At 26.9% G+C, this 17,095-nt stretch overlaps 1 protein-coding gene across 1 annotated transcript in view; it reads right to left on the reverse strand.

The window, feature by feature from the left end:
* Positions 1 to 266: 266 nt before the first annotated feature.
* The window catches only part of LOC132932070 (uncharacterized), a 90,888-nt gene continuing 74,059 nt past the window's right edge, over positions 267 to 17,095 (reverse strand). Inside the window, exons 8-13 of the mRNA XM_060998268.1 lie at positions 5,984 to 6,091; positions 3,724 to 3,877; positions 3,496 to 3,660; positions 1,973 to 2,074; positions 1,171 to 1,275; positions 267 to 929 (exon numbers count right to left, since the gene is read on the reverse strand). Of these exons, the coding sequence (XP_060854251.1) occupies positions 754 to 929; positions 1,171 to 1,275; positions 1,973 to 2,074; positions 3,496 to 3,660; positions 3,724 to 3,877; positions 5,984 to 6,091 (810 nt within the window). The 3' untranslated portion in view covers positions 267 to 753. The remainder of the gene's footprint in view (positions 930 to 1,170; positions 1,276 to 1,972; positions 2,075 to 3,495; positions 3,661 to 3,723; positions 3,878 to 5,983; positions 6,092 to 17,095) is intronic.

The following is a 17,095-nucleotide window of genomic DNA, read 5'->3' on the forward strand; positions in this document are numbered from 1 at the left end:
GTTCGCCGCGATAAATACAATAGACTAGTCGATGTATATTATTAAGAACAATATTATTATTGATGAATAATTATATGTTAACAGTTAACAATTGTAAGCCAGAGTATAAGTAACTTTGTTTTTAAACCAAAAAAATGGTGTTGAGGAAAAATAGTATTTTTCGAAACGTGTTAGATTCTATATTGTAAATGGGTATGTACCGCGGCGAAGTATAATAATATATATTCTAATAACTAGTTAAATATGATAAACACTATAATATAATATAATGTATATATGGTAATATAATTAAATTATCACAAATCACAAAATGTATATAGCACTGCACACACTCAACACGATATTGTCGCGCGTTACACATAAAAAATAGAGATATAATTTAATATAATATATTTTATAGAGCCATCTGTAAGTATAATATATTTTCAAATTTAATTTTACCTACGAAATATTGAATCGGGAGACGACAAAACGAAATGAATGACCAATAATATTATATAGAAATATAGATTGACGAGGAGGTACAGGTTGAGAGTGGTGGTTGAGAACGTCACATTCGGACACACAAACACACACACACACAAACGCACACGCACATACATTTGGTATAATATTATATTAAATAATAGAATATAAATGTAATGAATATTAGACTATTTTTTTTTTTTGGATGGAGGGAGATTCCTTATTTTTCTTTTGAATTAATAGTCTACGACGTTGATATTAATAATATAATAATATGTATATATATTTTTAATTTTTCGCCACTGCGCTACTGCCTTCGTTGTCTTCGATACCGGATGTCTTCACGCTCCGTTTCACCACGGCTGTTTCCAAGTCAGTACTCGGCTGACCTTTCGCTGGAGTCGTGTCTCTTCTCGTCTTCGTAGAAAAACTGTCGGTTTTCATCTGATGGACAGCGTTTGATTCTATACGTACACGGGAAAACAGTAAAATGCATTGTATTATTTAGTTTGTAGGTAATAAGTAAAAAATATTTAATAATATTTTACTATATAGAATTATTATTGGAATACATTTTTCTATTCGTTGCTGACAATTATTTTAATTATGAGTATTATAATGTTAAAACATAATAATAATATAATCATTATAAAAAAATATTTTTAGAAAATATAAAGTCCAAGTATGAGCAAAACGATCTTATACCTGAATTGGGGTAGGCATCTAGGTATTTGCTAAAACCTTCCTTGGCGGCAGCCATCAGTTCCGGGTGCTCGGTCAATGTATCCGAAAGGGACGTTATTAGTAAGTCTGAAACGCAAACAAAATATTAATATTATTTATATGTCAATAATTACAATGGGTTGATTATTTCCAAATAGGTGTATAAAGTAGGTACTTATAAAAAGTATTGATATTTATTTTAGGGTAATTTATATTTACCATTACATAATATTGTATACAGTGTGTAAATGTTAATCGAAAATACTCAATATCATTAAACAGAACTTTCAGATTTTAATTTTTAATTTTTGGTTTTCTGTATTTGAAAATATACATTTCCATATACTTTTTTTTTACAGATGATTATATTTTCGTATTTAAAACATTTTTTTTTATTTTCTTAAACGGAAATCCTATTATAACAACTAACTAAATAAACAAAATTCAAATTGCTTAGTCCCGCAGAAATATATTAAATGCTTTCAATTAGTGTATACACTTACACTACACTGTTTAATAATGTGTGTATTGAACTAAAAATACTGTCATCGTACTTTTATATTGTTATGTAGTTGATGTAAATTATCGCCTTAGATGGCTTGACCTCTCGAAAGATTTATTTTTTGGAAAATATACTTGAAATTATCTGATTTTATATTATATCACGCCCTGTATATTATACCTATACAGTATACGCCAATCTATTTAATATTTATATATGTATATTGTATAATATACTATGTAATTTTTGACTTTGATCATTAGATTTTGTATTTTGACTTACCCAATATCTTTTTTTCAAGGGCTCTAGAAATCCTTCCTCGACTTGCTTCGGTTTCCAAGAAATCTGTAAACTTTTGTAAAGATTCTTGAGCTTCTGACCCACCTAAAATTTAAACAAGGTTATTTCGTCTCATCAATAATGTTAAACGACATAATTTAAGGTAAACTGATATATTGATTTTCACGTATGAAAAGTAAACAAAACATTGTAAACCTGAGTATTGTATCCAAATATTGTCCCTGCCATAAATAAGGCCTATTTTAAAAGGAAAATACGTTTTTCCGAAAGTTATTTTAGAATGTAAACTATTTACAAAAGTACAACCCACATGTTATGTTACACATAAGTTACAACACACAGTGTTTATAGAGTTTGTAAATAGTTCATATAGTATTCAAATTTTAACTTTAATGTTACAATAGCAGCATAGCTATAACTTGCACATTTTTACAATTCATAATAATATACTTTAATTTGCGATATATGTATTTTTATTTAATATAAATAAATAAAATAAGTTTAATAATATATTAAATATGATTATAATATTTAAGACCGTTTTTGATAGTTATTATTTGCTTTGAATGCAAAACCAAAATGAATTACATTTTTTTGACCTATAACGTTATAATTACAAAAAGTTCTAAGAAAAATTCTAGGAAGTTATTTAAATTTTCATTTTTATGTTAAACCTAATCTATGTATAATTGTAAAGGAACACTTAATTTTTATTATAAGTACCATATTTTTTAGTAAGCATCGCCGTAATAATATAATAATAATATTATCAATAAATATGACCTTAGATTGCATATCCAGAGCGCCGTCTTACAGTTTTCATACTACACAGGACAGTAGATATTTATATTTTTTATTACTTAATTTATTTAAAATAATCTATAATATGTGATGTTATGTTTATTATTATTATTCATATTATTCATATAATTTTAATTTTTCTTTTTATAAATACTTGTATAATACCAAAAATACTGAACGAATAAAATATTAGCCTAAATATTTATAAATTATTTATTAAAGTAAAATTTTATTTCTTTTAATATTTCAATTAGTTTTTTGAAGAAAATAGACTGGAGTTATTCGAAAAGTTAATTATAATAATTTTGGCGTATGCAATTCGATATTTTTGGTTCATTAATATTTTAAGAGGTATAACTGTCAGCCGACAGCCATACGAATATTCTATGTATATTACTAACCTAATCTTATTGTAATATTATAAATATTATAAATATAATGAGCAGCGAGAAATACAATTTGTCACAAAAACTTGAACAAAAAATGTTTATATAATTAAATATATAAACAAGGGGGCAAAAATAATTGCTTCCACACAACTTTAAATGGACTTGTATACCTTTTAAAATCCGAACTTCCTACAACCAAAATTATAATTAAAATATTTTAATAATCATAAAAAGAAAATGTAATTAGGCTAAGGCTCTAAGATTAATAAGTTATAGTTAGCATATTATATAGCTACAATTACTGAAGAAACTTACCAATGAAAAGTCCTTGGTTAAACATAAGCTTAGCTAGTTGATAAATAATTTCATCCATCATCGTTTGGGCATACGTATAGTCTGACGGAGCCGTTAGCGTTTCTAAAAGTCGATTATACTGCGAATCAGACATTCGTAGTTTGGCTTCCAAGATTTTTCGAATTCCTGAATAAAAAATTAATAGGTATTCATAAAAGTTTAAAACAAAGTAAATTTTACAATCATTACGTTTCGAGTTGTAATCCTCTTCGTCCAAGTCTATGCTTTTTTTGGTATATTTGTCTCTGAGTATCTGTTGCATTTCTTTTAGTTCGGTCAACGTTCCATCAATGTCATTGAAATCGGAAGATTCATAGTTCTTTTGGAATTTTATTGGATTTTCCTATAAAAAAAAGTTAAAATGTGGTTAAAAATATATTCAACTCCAAAATAATGTCCACAAAATTATTCTAATTATGTGTAAAAAATATTATTTATGAATTTCGTAAGTACTAATATTTCTATCACATATGCAGCGTTTTAATATTATGTATCATATAATATTATGTATTTAAACTGATTAAAAATTTATAGAAAAATTAGGGTATGTGGAATGAAAACTAGTGTAAATATTAAATAAAAAAATAACACGACACGTTTTGTACAATATACTTAATATAATGTAAATGGTGATTTATCAAGCAAGGTCCCTTTTTTTCAATAATGTGGTTATTCAAAATCCAAACCTTGGAATTTTTAAATGTACTTAAAGATTATATTATAGATTATATAACTTTGTGTTAGTATTAAGGGCGACAGGTCAACGAGAATGGACGTTAAAAATATATGAAAGCTATGGTGACTTGAATATTTTAATAATTAATATTAATCTATTTATATAGATATTTATAATTTTTAAAAATGGTCTAAGTTTAGTAAATATTAAATTAGTAGATTCAATATGACATTAGTTTTATATTTTTGTATAACTATTTATAAGAACTGTTATCTTTAATATAAACATTTTATAATGAAATATTACTTGTACTTTTTTTTTTCAAATTTTGGTTCAACATTTTATAAAAAAATATCCATTAAATAATGCCCAGTAAAAGCGGTAGAGTCTTATTTGGAAAAAATAAATTTGTATCGCTATAGAGCACTTTTTTAGTAGAAAATCATAGGAATATAAAAGTATGGTTTATAATTTTATTTAAAAAAAAAAAAAAAATCAAAATTTAGAATTTGAATATATTGATTATTAATTGAATAAATGAGGGTGAGAATTCCTAGTGAATTACGTCTTATAAATATACTACAAATCTACTTCGTGCCTGCATCGATGGATCCTACTTTAATATGGAAATTAATTAAAACATGGTTGATCAACTGTGTGTTGCATAATACATATAGGTACCTACATTTCCTGTAAGTGTGTACATACACATTTCTCCCGCGGCTTGTTTACATCGAACTGGAAAACTTTTAATAGAAAATAATAATATTATTAATAAGCATTTTCGCTATCAAAATATTGTTTAACACGGTTATAATACAGTCAGCAGCATACATATTGTGAAGTGCGCATTGCCATACTGCATAAATGAGCGAATGTATGCCGGACACGTGAAATATGATAATTCGAATACTGCAGTTGTAAAACAGAAATTTCGATTATTTTTCTATACCGACTGTATAACACGTATCGTATGGGAATTATGTGAATGTTTTAGGTACAAACGATTGAGATGGTTTTCGAGTGAATGCTTACTACTCTATACGGGTAGTTTCGTCGTAAAAAATAAATTATGTATCGTTGTATAACAAACATATGTATATATAATGTATATCGTATATTCTGCTCGTTTCGAGCACATGCATACTGAGTACGGAGTGACCCAATCAATTTCAACCTCCTGTAGTACGCCTATATATATTTGTTTTATAAATCTGCAGTGTTGTACGATGTCGAAAAAAATAGTTAAATTAAATTCCTTAAATAACATTTTTGGTATTTTGTTTTTTAGTACATTATATTATACATAATATATTATTCGATAACGTTCTATTGTATTTATATTATAATTATTATAGGTATATAGTCTTTACAGACTTAATTATTATTTTAAGATTGTAATGAATATTATATGGCCTTACAAAAAAATCATGGTTGAATATCAAAAATAAATGGAGTTGTTGACAATAAAAACTTTAAGTTTTAAGTGAAGTTCAACATAGTTAAAAAGGGTAAAGGAAACCCCAGTTATAGTATATACCAAGAATGGAAAATCTGCGGTACTTGAAAAATTAAAATATTTTATTTTTTTATAATAAATAAAGACCACCAATATAATATGTACGCTTTTATTATCGTTGACGTTTTCCAGAAAACTAAATTGTAGGTCATTTAAAAACGTCGATTAATTTTAAACGTAAAATGACACGATGACTAATATAGTTTAAAGTAAATCTTATAGTAATTCTAGTGTAGAAAAATGCATGTACTCACGATGTCTTTGCTTGATATTTCTACGGCTTGGTCGGAGTAACGGGCGTCCAGTCGGTACAGCTCCCTGTCGATTTTGTCCAAGTAGGCCAACGCCGATTCGCGGTCCAACTGAAATAACGCACGTTATAGTTACACATGGTGATAAAGTTTATTGTCGTCATTAAGTATAATATGTTATACATTGATAAAATGTTGTCGGTTCAAGCACTGTGGCGATACGCATCGTTATTGATTACGTTGGCTTTGCGAGGGTATTAAGGGCTGATTTAATAATGATTTTGTTCCATTGTGATTACTTATTTGTTGTTGAAATAAGATAATGAAATAAAAATGTTTAATCGTTTTAAAAAAGACAAATAACTTGATTACAAAACTTTATAGATGCGCATTAAAATTAAATGATTAGACTGACAGTTTTAAATAATAACAATTACTGAAATTTTAAAAATTTTAAATATTTTCAACGTGCCATGCGATAACTAGTCCATTTTCGGGGAGGGGGCTCCATATCTACCATACCTGCGTTGATATTATGCAACGTCATCATATAGTTTTTTGGTTTTGTCCAAAGTTATTTGTCTATACCGTTTAATATGTATTGTTTATTAATAAAAAAAATATCTTTTGTGTATAAACCTGCATTTTATACGCATATTTATTGTTATAGCGAAAGGGAAGTTTATCGATTTTATATACAGTGATGTTTTTGTTTTATAAATTCTTTTTCACATGAACACTTTTCGGGTAAAGGAATATATTATAATATTTAGTGGTGGAAAATATCACCGATAGGCCTTAAAATATTGAATGAGAGTGAACATTTTATATTCTAAAGATTTTCTCTAAGCATATTATAGGTAGGTAGGTGAAATATAAGTAAAAAATTTTAATATGTATTACTTTTAAATAATACATGTTTTGGGTTTTACTGGTTTAAAAGACATTGTTATCTATAGTTGAACATTATTTAAATATGAAATAATGTACAACTTTAACCAGTTTTCCAATGAGAAAGATGTCGTTATTATATTTTTAGGACATGTTCGCCTACTGTGCAATTTAGTATATTATGTTTGAACAGCTTTGGGCTCACTGTGTACGCGTAATAATATAATATTATTATATAAAGATATATTTGATTTTGTCATCAGTTCTAAAGAACTTTTTAGATAATATTGATGGTTGGAAACTGTAATACTTATAGTAACTGTCTGAAAACTTCAAATTGCATAATAATAAATCTTTTGACGGTTATGTGGTTCTCTTAAAATCGTATACTGAGCTATAATATTATGTGCGTAGTGCGTTACAATAATAACTATTATTCACTTTGTGCTGGGTTAATTACGTCCCAGTTGTATTTAATTGCTATTTGAATTGTGCCCCATTTGTATTTCATTACCAGGTAAATTCTAACTTCAATATTCTTATTGACGTTTGGCTTTTCTCATTATTTAATTAAATATATAATTTGATAATATGGTAATATATAGGAAGCGGATAGATACAATATGTCTAAGATAATCAATCCCCCCAAAAAATGGTCCTGTATAATAAATTATCGAACAAAATCTATCCCATACATTTATATTTCCATTAATTATTTAAAATTGGTCAACATTTTTAAAGACTTCATGTGAAACTATATTCTGACAAAATTCACCTTTGTATGGAGATTAATATTTCATAAAAAATTATTAAATTTCAAGATATTATACTTTTGAGAAATTTATACTTGCAGTTAAAAAATCACATTATACATATTTTTGAATAAATTACCATAAATAATATCTGTTGGTGCTTTGTTCGAACCGCAATTATAAGAATTTCAACGAATGTATTTTAAGACGTTTTTACAGTCTTTAAATTATAGCTACTCAGCTTTTTGAACAATAACTATTTTACGAGTATACGAGAATATGTACGAGAAAAAGATCAAAGACAGAAAAATAATGTAGAATTTTTCAAACACATAAATGTAGGTGTATATGTTTATTTATTTTGTATAGAGTAGGTACTTTATGGTTTATATAGATTATGGATGCACCAAGTTTGAAAACTTTCTATCCTACTGTTTTATAGCATTATTTAGATACTTATATTAATATAGAAAATATACAGTTGTTTTACAGAATGTTTTGAAGATATTATATAATATATAATATCTATGTTGTACCCTATACAGACCAACGGAAAAATAATTATATGTATACCATATCTATGATAAGTCGATTTTATATAACTTGTAATGAATATAATATAATATCTAATAATAATCAAAAAATGCATATTTCTTCTCTTCTTTAATCGCGAATAAAGATATTATATTATTTCTTAAAAAAAATATTTGATGGTCTTAAAGTAATGTTTTGGTTTTATATATCTTAAAAAATAAAATTGGAAATGTTTTTGAATATCGGCAAATGGAATAGTTTATTTATTATTTGAAATTTTAAATAATATTGTTGACCTAGCAAACGTTGTAATGCCATAAAGAATTTTTTTTTGGCCGCACCTAACAAAAACAAAAACCAATAGTACAATCCAAACTTAGTAATATGTGAATATGGCTTCAATAGCTTTTGAGGTTTCTGATATTATACCGAGTACTACCTAAGTTAGTGTACCAATTTAATATGTATTTAATAAATATTATAAGTTTAAGCATAGATACAATTACACAGTGATTAGATTTGCTTTTAGGAAGTAGGCTTGGAATTAAAGATAACATTTATAAATTTGATAAAATATAGTATTTTGGGTTTTAAAAATTTTAATTTTAATATATGATATAATATAATGTATTTAAATATATTAATATATTTTGATATTTCAAGCTTCATTACCTATTAAAATTTTGATTAATAGCAACATTATCCACCCACTGTTGACTGTAATTCTCTAATTATAAATGTATCTTCTCTAACATCCCAGGTGAACATAGATGTTTAAAATGTAAAGGATGCTGAGACCTTTTAAGTTATTAAAAACCGTTGCTTGTCATCATCGTACAGTTCCATCACTAAATCGATTCTTCTTGCAATTACTACCACTACATGGCTTAAACTTATTGTAAAACATAATATTTATAGATTGATATTAATAAGTATTTGAAAAATAAATAAATATAGTTTTATTATTGATATTTAAAAGAAATCATTAATCCTTCTCATATATATATAAGTATTTATTTTATATGTTAATATTTTAATTTATGTTAGAAACTTTGATATTTTAATTATACATCGGTTTTATAGTGATTTTATTTTTAATTGTTATTTTTCCTTGTTAATAAATTATAAGTGATCTGTGCTGTACGTCTATAATTATTATGATACGATATAATGCATATTGTGTTTGGTTTCAGTAATTAACTTTTAGTTAATCTCGATTAATCATTAACATAATATTGTAGCACGTATAAGGTAATAATAACATTGAACTAGGAAAACATATTTTCTACGTTTTCAAATCTCTTAGATTGAGTCTCAGTGTATTTGAATTTTGATAAAATTTTCAAAAATATTAATTGAATATAATATAGTCTCTAGAATTCTGCAGGGTTATTATCGTTTTCCTTAAAATGATAATATTATATTCATGAACATTATTCACTATTATTATATTGCGGTGTTTTCTTTACAGTTATGTGAACTTGATATAAACATAATAATAGTACCTAATAATAATAACAACACTGTTTCTAGTTATGTAGAATTGTGTTCATGGTAGGTTAGGGATTATTATTCACAATATTTATTTCACTTGAATAGAATAATTTTTTCTTATTGTTAGCTAACTAGAAATATAATACAATAATTGTAATAAATTTACTTTTTTTTTTAGGTAATTAAAATATTATATAGGTACCGTTAAAACTTTAAAGTTAAAAATCAAATTGCAGAATGCTTGGATAGATTATTAACTGGTTTGTGGTCAAATATAATATTTCTTTATAGTATGCATATAAATTAAATAAACAATATTTACAATTAATTGCCACTCACTTAAATCGTCAAAGTATTAAGTATTAATAACAGTCTCCTGTCGCTATTATTATGAGCCACGTAGATTGAAAAAAACAAAATACAAGCAATTTTATCTAATTTTTATAAAAATATAAGTAGTTGATGTGGAGTCAATGCAGCTTGTGGTAAAGTTTGCTTACATGTGGGACAATTTATTTATTTTAAGTTATTTTGTAGATTTAAAATTATTATTCGTTAAAATATTCACGTATAGATAAAACTGCGGATTTGTGGTGGGTGGCTGTTAATGACCCACTTCCTAATCTTGTCGGCTGTTAATGAGTGTTTTGTAAATGGACGATACTATATAGTGTTTAATGACATGGTTATTGTGGTCTGTTATTGAAATGGAATGCCATTTATTAAAGTTATTTTTGTTGTTAGAGTGATTGTCTATGTTTGGAGGGAAGGGTTGAGTATCTGATAAAAATGCTCGCTCATGACAATTAGTTAAAAGTTCACCACACCACCGGACGAATCGTGACAGCTGCTGCGCACATAATATAATAATTTATCCACGCTCATCATATACATAGTTGAATCAATATTTTTTCACGTTAGACCAGGATTCCACCATGTACGAACACGGGGTACAGTATCTAGAGCGGCCAATGAAATCGTCTGAATATTTTTTATATAACACCTCTGAATTTTTCTGCGTATAATAAATAATAACATTATAAGCCCAAAGTTTTCACGCACGCAACATTATACGAACCGATCAAAAATTGGACGTTTTGAATTTATTTTGAACACGTCAAGACATTGCAAGACTACCGTTATTATTTTATATTTATATAATAAATCCGCTATCGAAAAACAGATACCTGCATTATTTATTATCGGCGTAATACGTATTAATAGTTAATACCTTGGAGAAACGACTATAGTAAGATGAACGTGGCTTATAGAATATAAATGCATTGGGATTTTAGCATCGGTCCAATAAATCACTTGGATACTCATTATCCGGAAGAGGATAACGATTAAAATACATTATTTTTCAAACGGTAAAATGATGATCTTTAACATTAAACTGTGGTATACGCATTTAAAATTAAATCCAAAACGAGCGCAAGATTTTGTTAAATCCCTGTTAACGTATAATCGGTATATACAGTGTCCCGTGAGGATTTACCCACTGCGATATCTCCTGAAATAATGGAGATATCATAATTCTGGTTTATTAATAAGATTCACAGGGACAAGAACTAAAAATATTTCATGATTTAATTATTTAAAAAAAAAATTGAAGATAGCCATTTTGTAGAGTTCATTTTTCTGAAAATATTGACGTTTCAACAATTTAATTTCATTAATCTTTTTTACCAAAACATTAAAATAAATTAAAACATGAAATATTTGTAGTTCTTGTCCCTGTGAATCTTATTAAAAACCCAGAATTATGATATCTCCATTATTTCAGGAAAATGGGTAAATCCTCACGGGATTAGTACATCCAACTGCATGTTAGCCATATAGAGCGATTATTTAATTATTAAACTGTATACAATTGTTTTATACACAGTTTAAAACATAGTTTTGTGTTACAATAAATTTTAAATATATTTAAGAAAAAGTAGTTTCAAAAACACATGTTATATCATATCAATCGAAAAAATGGCTGTTCGGTGAAACGGAACGATTAATTGCGCTCTATATACTCTTGACGCGTATTATATAATTTATCTAATCGATTAAAATTAATTCGTATTATATTATGTATAATATTATACTTTATTATACAGGAAACAGAATACAACATGGCCGCAGTTATATACCTTACACGACACACATACACATACAAAATGCGTCCCATATTTCCATGTACAGTAATTGGATGCGTTCAGAGATCTATCGAAATCAATCACAATACAATACACTATACATAAATGCAATAATAATATAGGTATACGTATATTATGCATAATATAATATTACACTCGTGCTTGTAAACCCTGTCATCAATAAACGTACAATGTAACGTACAGTTGGTCGTCAATTTATATAATCTGTGGGCTGTGGCATTTATTAGCTAGTTAGGTATATACCGTATACACCTATGTGGCTATATACAACGATATCCAGTGGTGTAATTTGATTACATTTGTGAGGTGGCAATGAAATTTTTGTATATTTTACCTATTACCCCTTTAAAAGTATTTTGTATGTGTCACAAGCACTTATAAATACAACATTTGTGATGTGTATAATATAAAAGCACGTATACATTTATGCGTACATATAAAAAAATAATTATTAAATATTCACCTGCATTTAATAAACATCCATAACATATAATATTCGACTGCTCAGTAGTTTATTTTAAAGCCTGGGCGCTTGGGATTTTCAGTGAGTGGCTTAATAATATCATAGTGATTTATAAACTATAATGACCCCAAAAATAATATACTTGTATACAATGTACACACTCAAAAAAAAAAAATTAGCTTTTTATTACTTTGATTATATTTTTGTAATTTGTTCTGGATGTAAATGTCTAACGCTTGTCTACTGTTAAAATAAGCCAGCCAGTATTAAGTTTAAGCGTTAATCTAACATTTTTGACCGATGAAAAATGTCAGGCTACAGGTATAAATAATTTATATTATCAAACTATGCGTAGCTAATTTTTAAATAACATTGTTCACCCATAAATAATAAAACTATTAAATCATAAGCTTTGAACAATTTAAATTTTTATTTAAGATATGCATAATTAAATTATACGTATTTTTAAACTAAAATAACAATTTATTATAATATGATAATTTTATAAATTAATATATAGTAAATCTTATTAAAAGTATTTAGTGATATATTTTTGATAATGAAAAAGGGAAAAAGAAAAATAATTGAATATTGGAAATATTAAAAACATTATAATTTATATTAAATTAGATTATTATTTAACAATATTTATAATAATTATATTTTTGAATGTACAATTTATGAATATTATATTCACACACAGAAATATGATCCTTTTAAAGCATTAACTGAATTATGTTTTTGAAATAAAAAAATGTAACTTTGCGTAGTGAACATGATTTAAATGTTAAAGTCATTTAATATATCAAATCTAATAAATAAAAACAAACAAGAGTAGGAAATAATATTAGCTGACTCTTTAAAAATTCAGAAGGGTTTAGTTTTAACCAATCCACTCGAATGGTATTGTTGATTGTTGAATACAGAGTTTTACTGTCAAAAAACAGTAAATACAAACTAGTATAACATAGGTACTATATTTTTACTTCTACTTTACAGGTCACCTTTATTTTAGATTTTAGTTTCTATAATTGCTATCGCTATCAATATTTTTTGAAAATTCAAATTAAATTTCAATTAATTGCCAACCAACACTCAAGTAAAACAAGTAAAACACTCATATATATAACCAATATTAAACGGTATAATTAAACATCGAAAACATTATATGATAATGTACCTACTAATATAATTAAATACATTATACCCGTACTTTATGTATAGATTATAAGTTTATAACACACATTAAACAACAACCGTTTCAACATTATGCCACTGCCACACTACATTCCTTTTGAAATCACAAAATGTACCTTCAAGCAATCTACCTCCGCGTTGTACGCTTTGTGCTACATATAGGTCCAACTTAACTGTATTCTAATTCAATAATATGTATTTATTATTCTTGTGCACAAACTTTTCGGAATGCTGTGAAGTTTTTTTGTTGTCTGCGTCTCATTCCGCTTGATGTATAAATGTAGAACCTAACCGATTGTTTCGGGAAATGCTCAACCTGATATCATATTATAGTAAATTACTGTCGTTTTCTTACGACGACGACTATACTATGTGTTGGCGAGGTGCGATAATAATGTATAGCAACGAAAATAGTGTATTAACAACTGTACTTTCACAGTACACTTTATTATATTACATTTATTATATCATGTGCATTAGATTAAACTGCTAAGACAGAATGAACTAAAACGACGACACGCGACGGTTCAACGTTGTGCGATTAGAGAAATTTGTACCTGCACAGTGTATAATATATATAAATATATATATATATAAATTGGCTTGATTAGTACCGTCGCATACATAATACACATTGCATTATAATATCGTATTATACTATTATACAGACTGCTACGAATTACGACGTCTTACCATTAGACTGCGCGTTTAATGTGTATCCGTAAAACTATACGCGTGTAGATTTGCAATAATATTCTCACTTCTTTGTATTGTACCCCAGAAACGTAAGTATGCGCATGTAACATCTAAACTTATACTTTCTATGTACAACAATGTATAACAATGAACATCGTAGTTGTACATTGTACGGACATTAAAACTGTCTTTTTGGAGGAACCTTCGTCAATTGGGGAGACGTAGCTGACATTCTTTTTTGTTTTGTTTTGTTATATACATCAAATGGTGTACTTTTATTTATTCGTATACGAATGGGGAATGACGTAATGCTACGATTAGGAAACATCATTCGTGGAAATCTAAAAAAAAAAAACGACGACAAGCGTCGTCACGATGAAATTGTTATTTGAAAGTGTACCGGGGAAAATGGAAACAATAAATAAATAATTGAAAAAACCCACTGTCAAACGCTGGGGTGGTATATTATTACGCACAGAGTATTATACTTGACGTTGACGTGAAAAAAACTCCGCTCCACAGATAATCATCTGCAGTTGGTCATATTTTTACGATTTCAATGGTCTACAACAAAATTTCATTAGCGATAATTTAAACTGAAGTAAATGTTTTTTTATACTGATTTCAAATATTTTTTCCATTTTCTTCTAGCACGTAAAGTTTTTAAAATAATATCGATTAAAATTTGTTGTATGAATATATATTATATTGTGTATTGTATATATGGATTTAGATACTTATTTTGATATCACTATACCCAAATATATTTTAAAATATAATATTATAATTTTCTATTATTTTTATTGATGTTTGCTAATGATGTAAAGTCGGTATTTAATGTACAGCCATGTATTAATATAGTATATTAATATGATATCACAATCACGTGTTGTGTGTTCTGGTAGTGGTCAAATAGAGCGTATATTTTAAGAACCGTGTATTTCTTTTCTTTTATAATAAATATTACATTTTGCCAGTGTAAAAATCATCCCGAATTTTTTTGTTACGTGGTGGATTGATTTCAATTAAAACACAACCATGTAAAATTACAAATGATTTTCGGAAAATTTACCAGTTATTCTTTGGTTGTCTACTTAGTGACCGAAAGAAAGCATGGGTACCGTATATTTAGCTCTTGTTAAAATGGATTGGGTGATTGGTTAAACAAAAGAAAATTATTTATACCATTTGCCATACTAATGATAAAGAAGGAACAAAAATATCATCACAAAAATTGCTACTTCAGTAATTTAAACATAAGTTGCCTTTCGAAAAAAATAGACATAATAAAGATACCCTAACTTGCAATTGGGCCAGCTATATACATTGTCTCGTTACCTATTTAAAAACCTCCAGAAGAAGAACTTAATTTTACTGTGGAAGATATACAATGTGTTCAAGAATTATTTGATAATATGCAAACTATATATGTGATGAAGAGGCATTTCCCGAACCACTTAGTCAAGATTGATTAAAGATTTGATTAGAGATTTGAGCCTATCTAAATAAAAATCAGAACTATTGGCTTCAAAACTCAAACAATAAAGTTTATTTCAGAAAAATGTTTGAATGTGTCATTATATGAATCAAAAATTGCTTAACTATAAGAATGGAATTAAAAATCTATTAAAATCATACAATAAACTGGGATGTCAAATGTCATTGAAAATGTATATGTTTTAGTATATGTACTGCCGAAGCTAGTACACAATTTTACATTCATACCTAAATTTTTTTCGGAAAAACTTAAGCACAGTAAACAATGAACAAGGTGAACCTTTTCATTAAGACATCCAATTAATGTAAATTCGTTACCGGGGATTTTGGAATGAAAGTATGTTTGCGAACTATTACTGGATGTTATACCGTGACTTACCTGATAAAAAGTACCAAAGTAAAATCATTTCACAACATTTTTAAATCCGTAAACTATTTACTTTTAAATGTAGTTAATTCACTATAAATATTTTGTTAAATTAATATTTAGAACAATATACTCATGCAATTTTAATAATTGAATAAATCAAGTAAAATAAAACCGTATACACGTTTAATTTAGTAATTTGATTTTAAAATATTTACATTATACATAAAAATACTGAAATAACTATAAGATAAATATTAAAGGTGACAAAACATAATACAATTAAAAATTTGAAATCAGCATGAAAAATTAGTTTAGAAAAATGTATATTATTCAACTCTGATGATATAAAAAGTTTAATTTTGTAGACCAGTGGTTCTTATACTATCTGAAGAATATCAAAATGTACAGCTGTAATATTTTGCGTTGAGGTCCAGCTGACATATTATAAGTTTACGGCGAGTTGTAAATCGCACAAGTGGAAATACAATGGGAATCATGCGGATGAATGTAAGTTCCTACACTAGACCTATAGCAGGTAAAAATACATACGTTAGTTCCTAGTTCCTACACGTTAGAATAAGGTACGTATGTCAGTTCCTACAATGCGTATATTATTATATCAGTGTTGCTGTACAGCCAATCAGGTCATATCTTTGGACGACCGAAATTTATTTCAAATTAAGTGTCACGGAAATGCAATGTGCTGGTACGCTCAAACGTTCAGGTAACTATTCATATTGTTAAATAGTTAAGTAGTAATAACAAAAAAACCTGTGACATTAAAAAATTACGTCGATCAGTCGGGAAAATTAAAATATAAATTATTATTTAAAATGTAACGTATTTTTCATTAAAATTAAAAATAAACTAAAGTTTGATTGCGTGTATGTTATTGTGTACCTAAAGTATATAAAGTCTCAAAAAAAACTGCTGTCGAATTCGATTAAAAGGAGAAAAAAGCGTAGGTATACGAATTTGCGAAAGTAAATATATATTTTTTCGCTCATACAAAAGCGATATTATTAAAGTTTTTATATCCACTGGGCACTGGCA

This window comes from Rhopalosiphum padi, chromosome 1 (assembly GCF_020882245.1).
Source record: "Rhopalosiphum padi isolate XX-2018 chromosome 1, ASM2088224v1, whole genome shotgun sequence".
Taxonomy (NCBI): domain Eukaryota; kingdom Metazoa; phylum Arthropoda; class Insecta; order Hemiptera; family Aphididae; genus Rhopalosiphum; species Rhopalosiphum padi.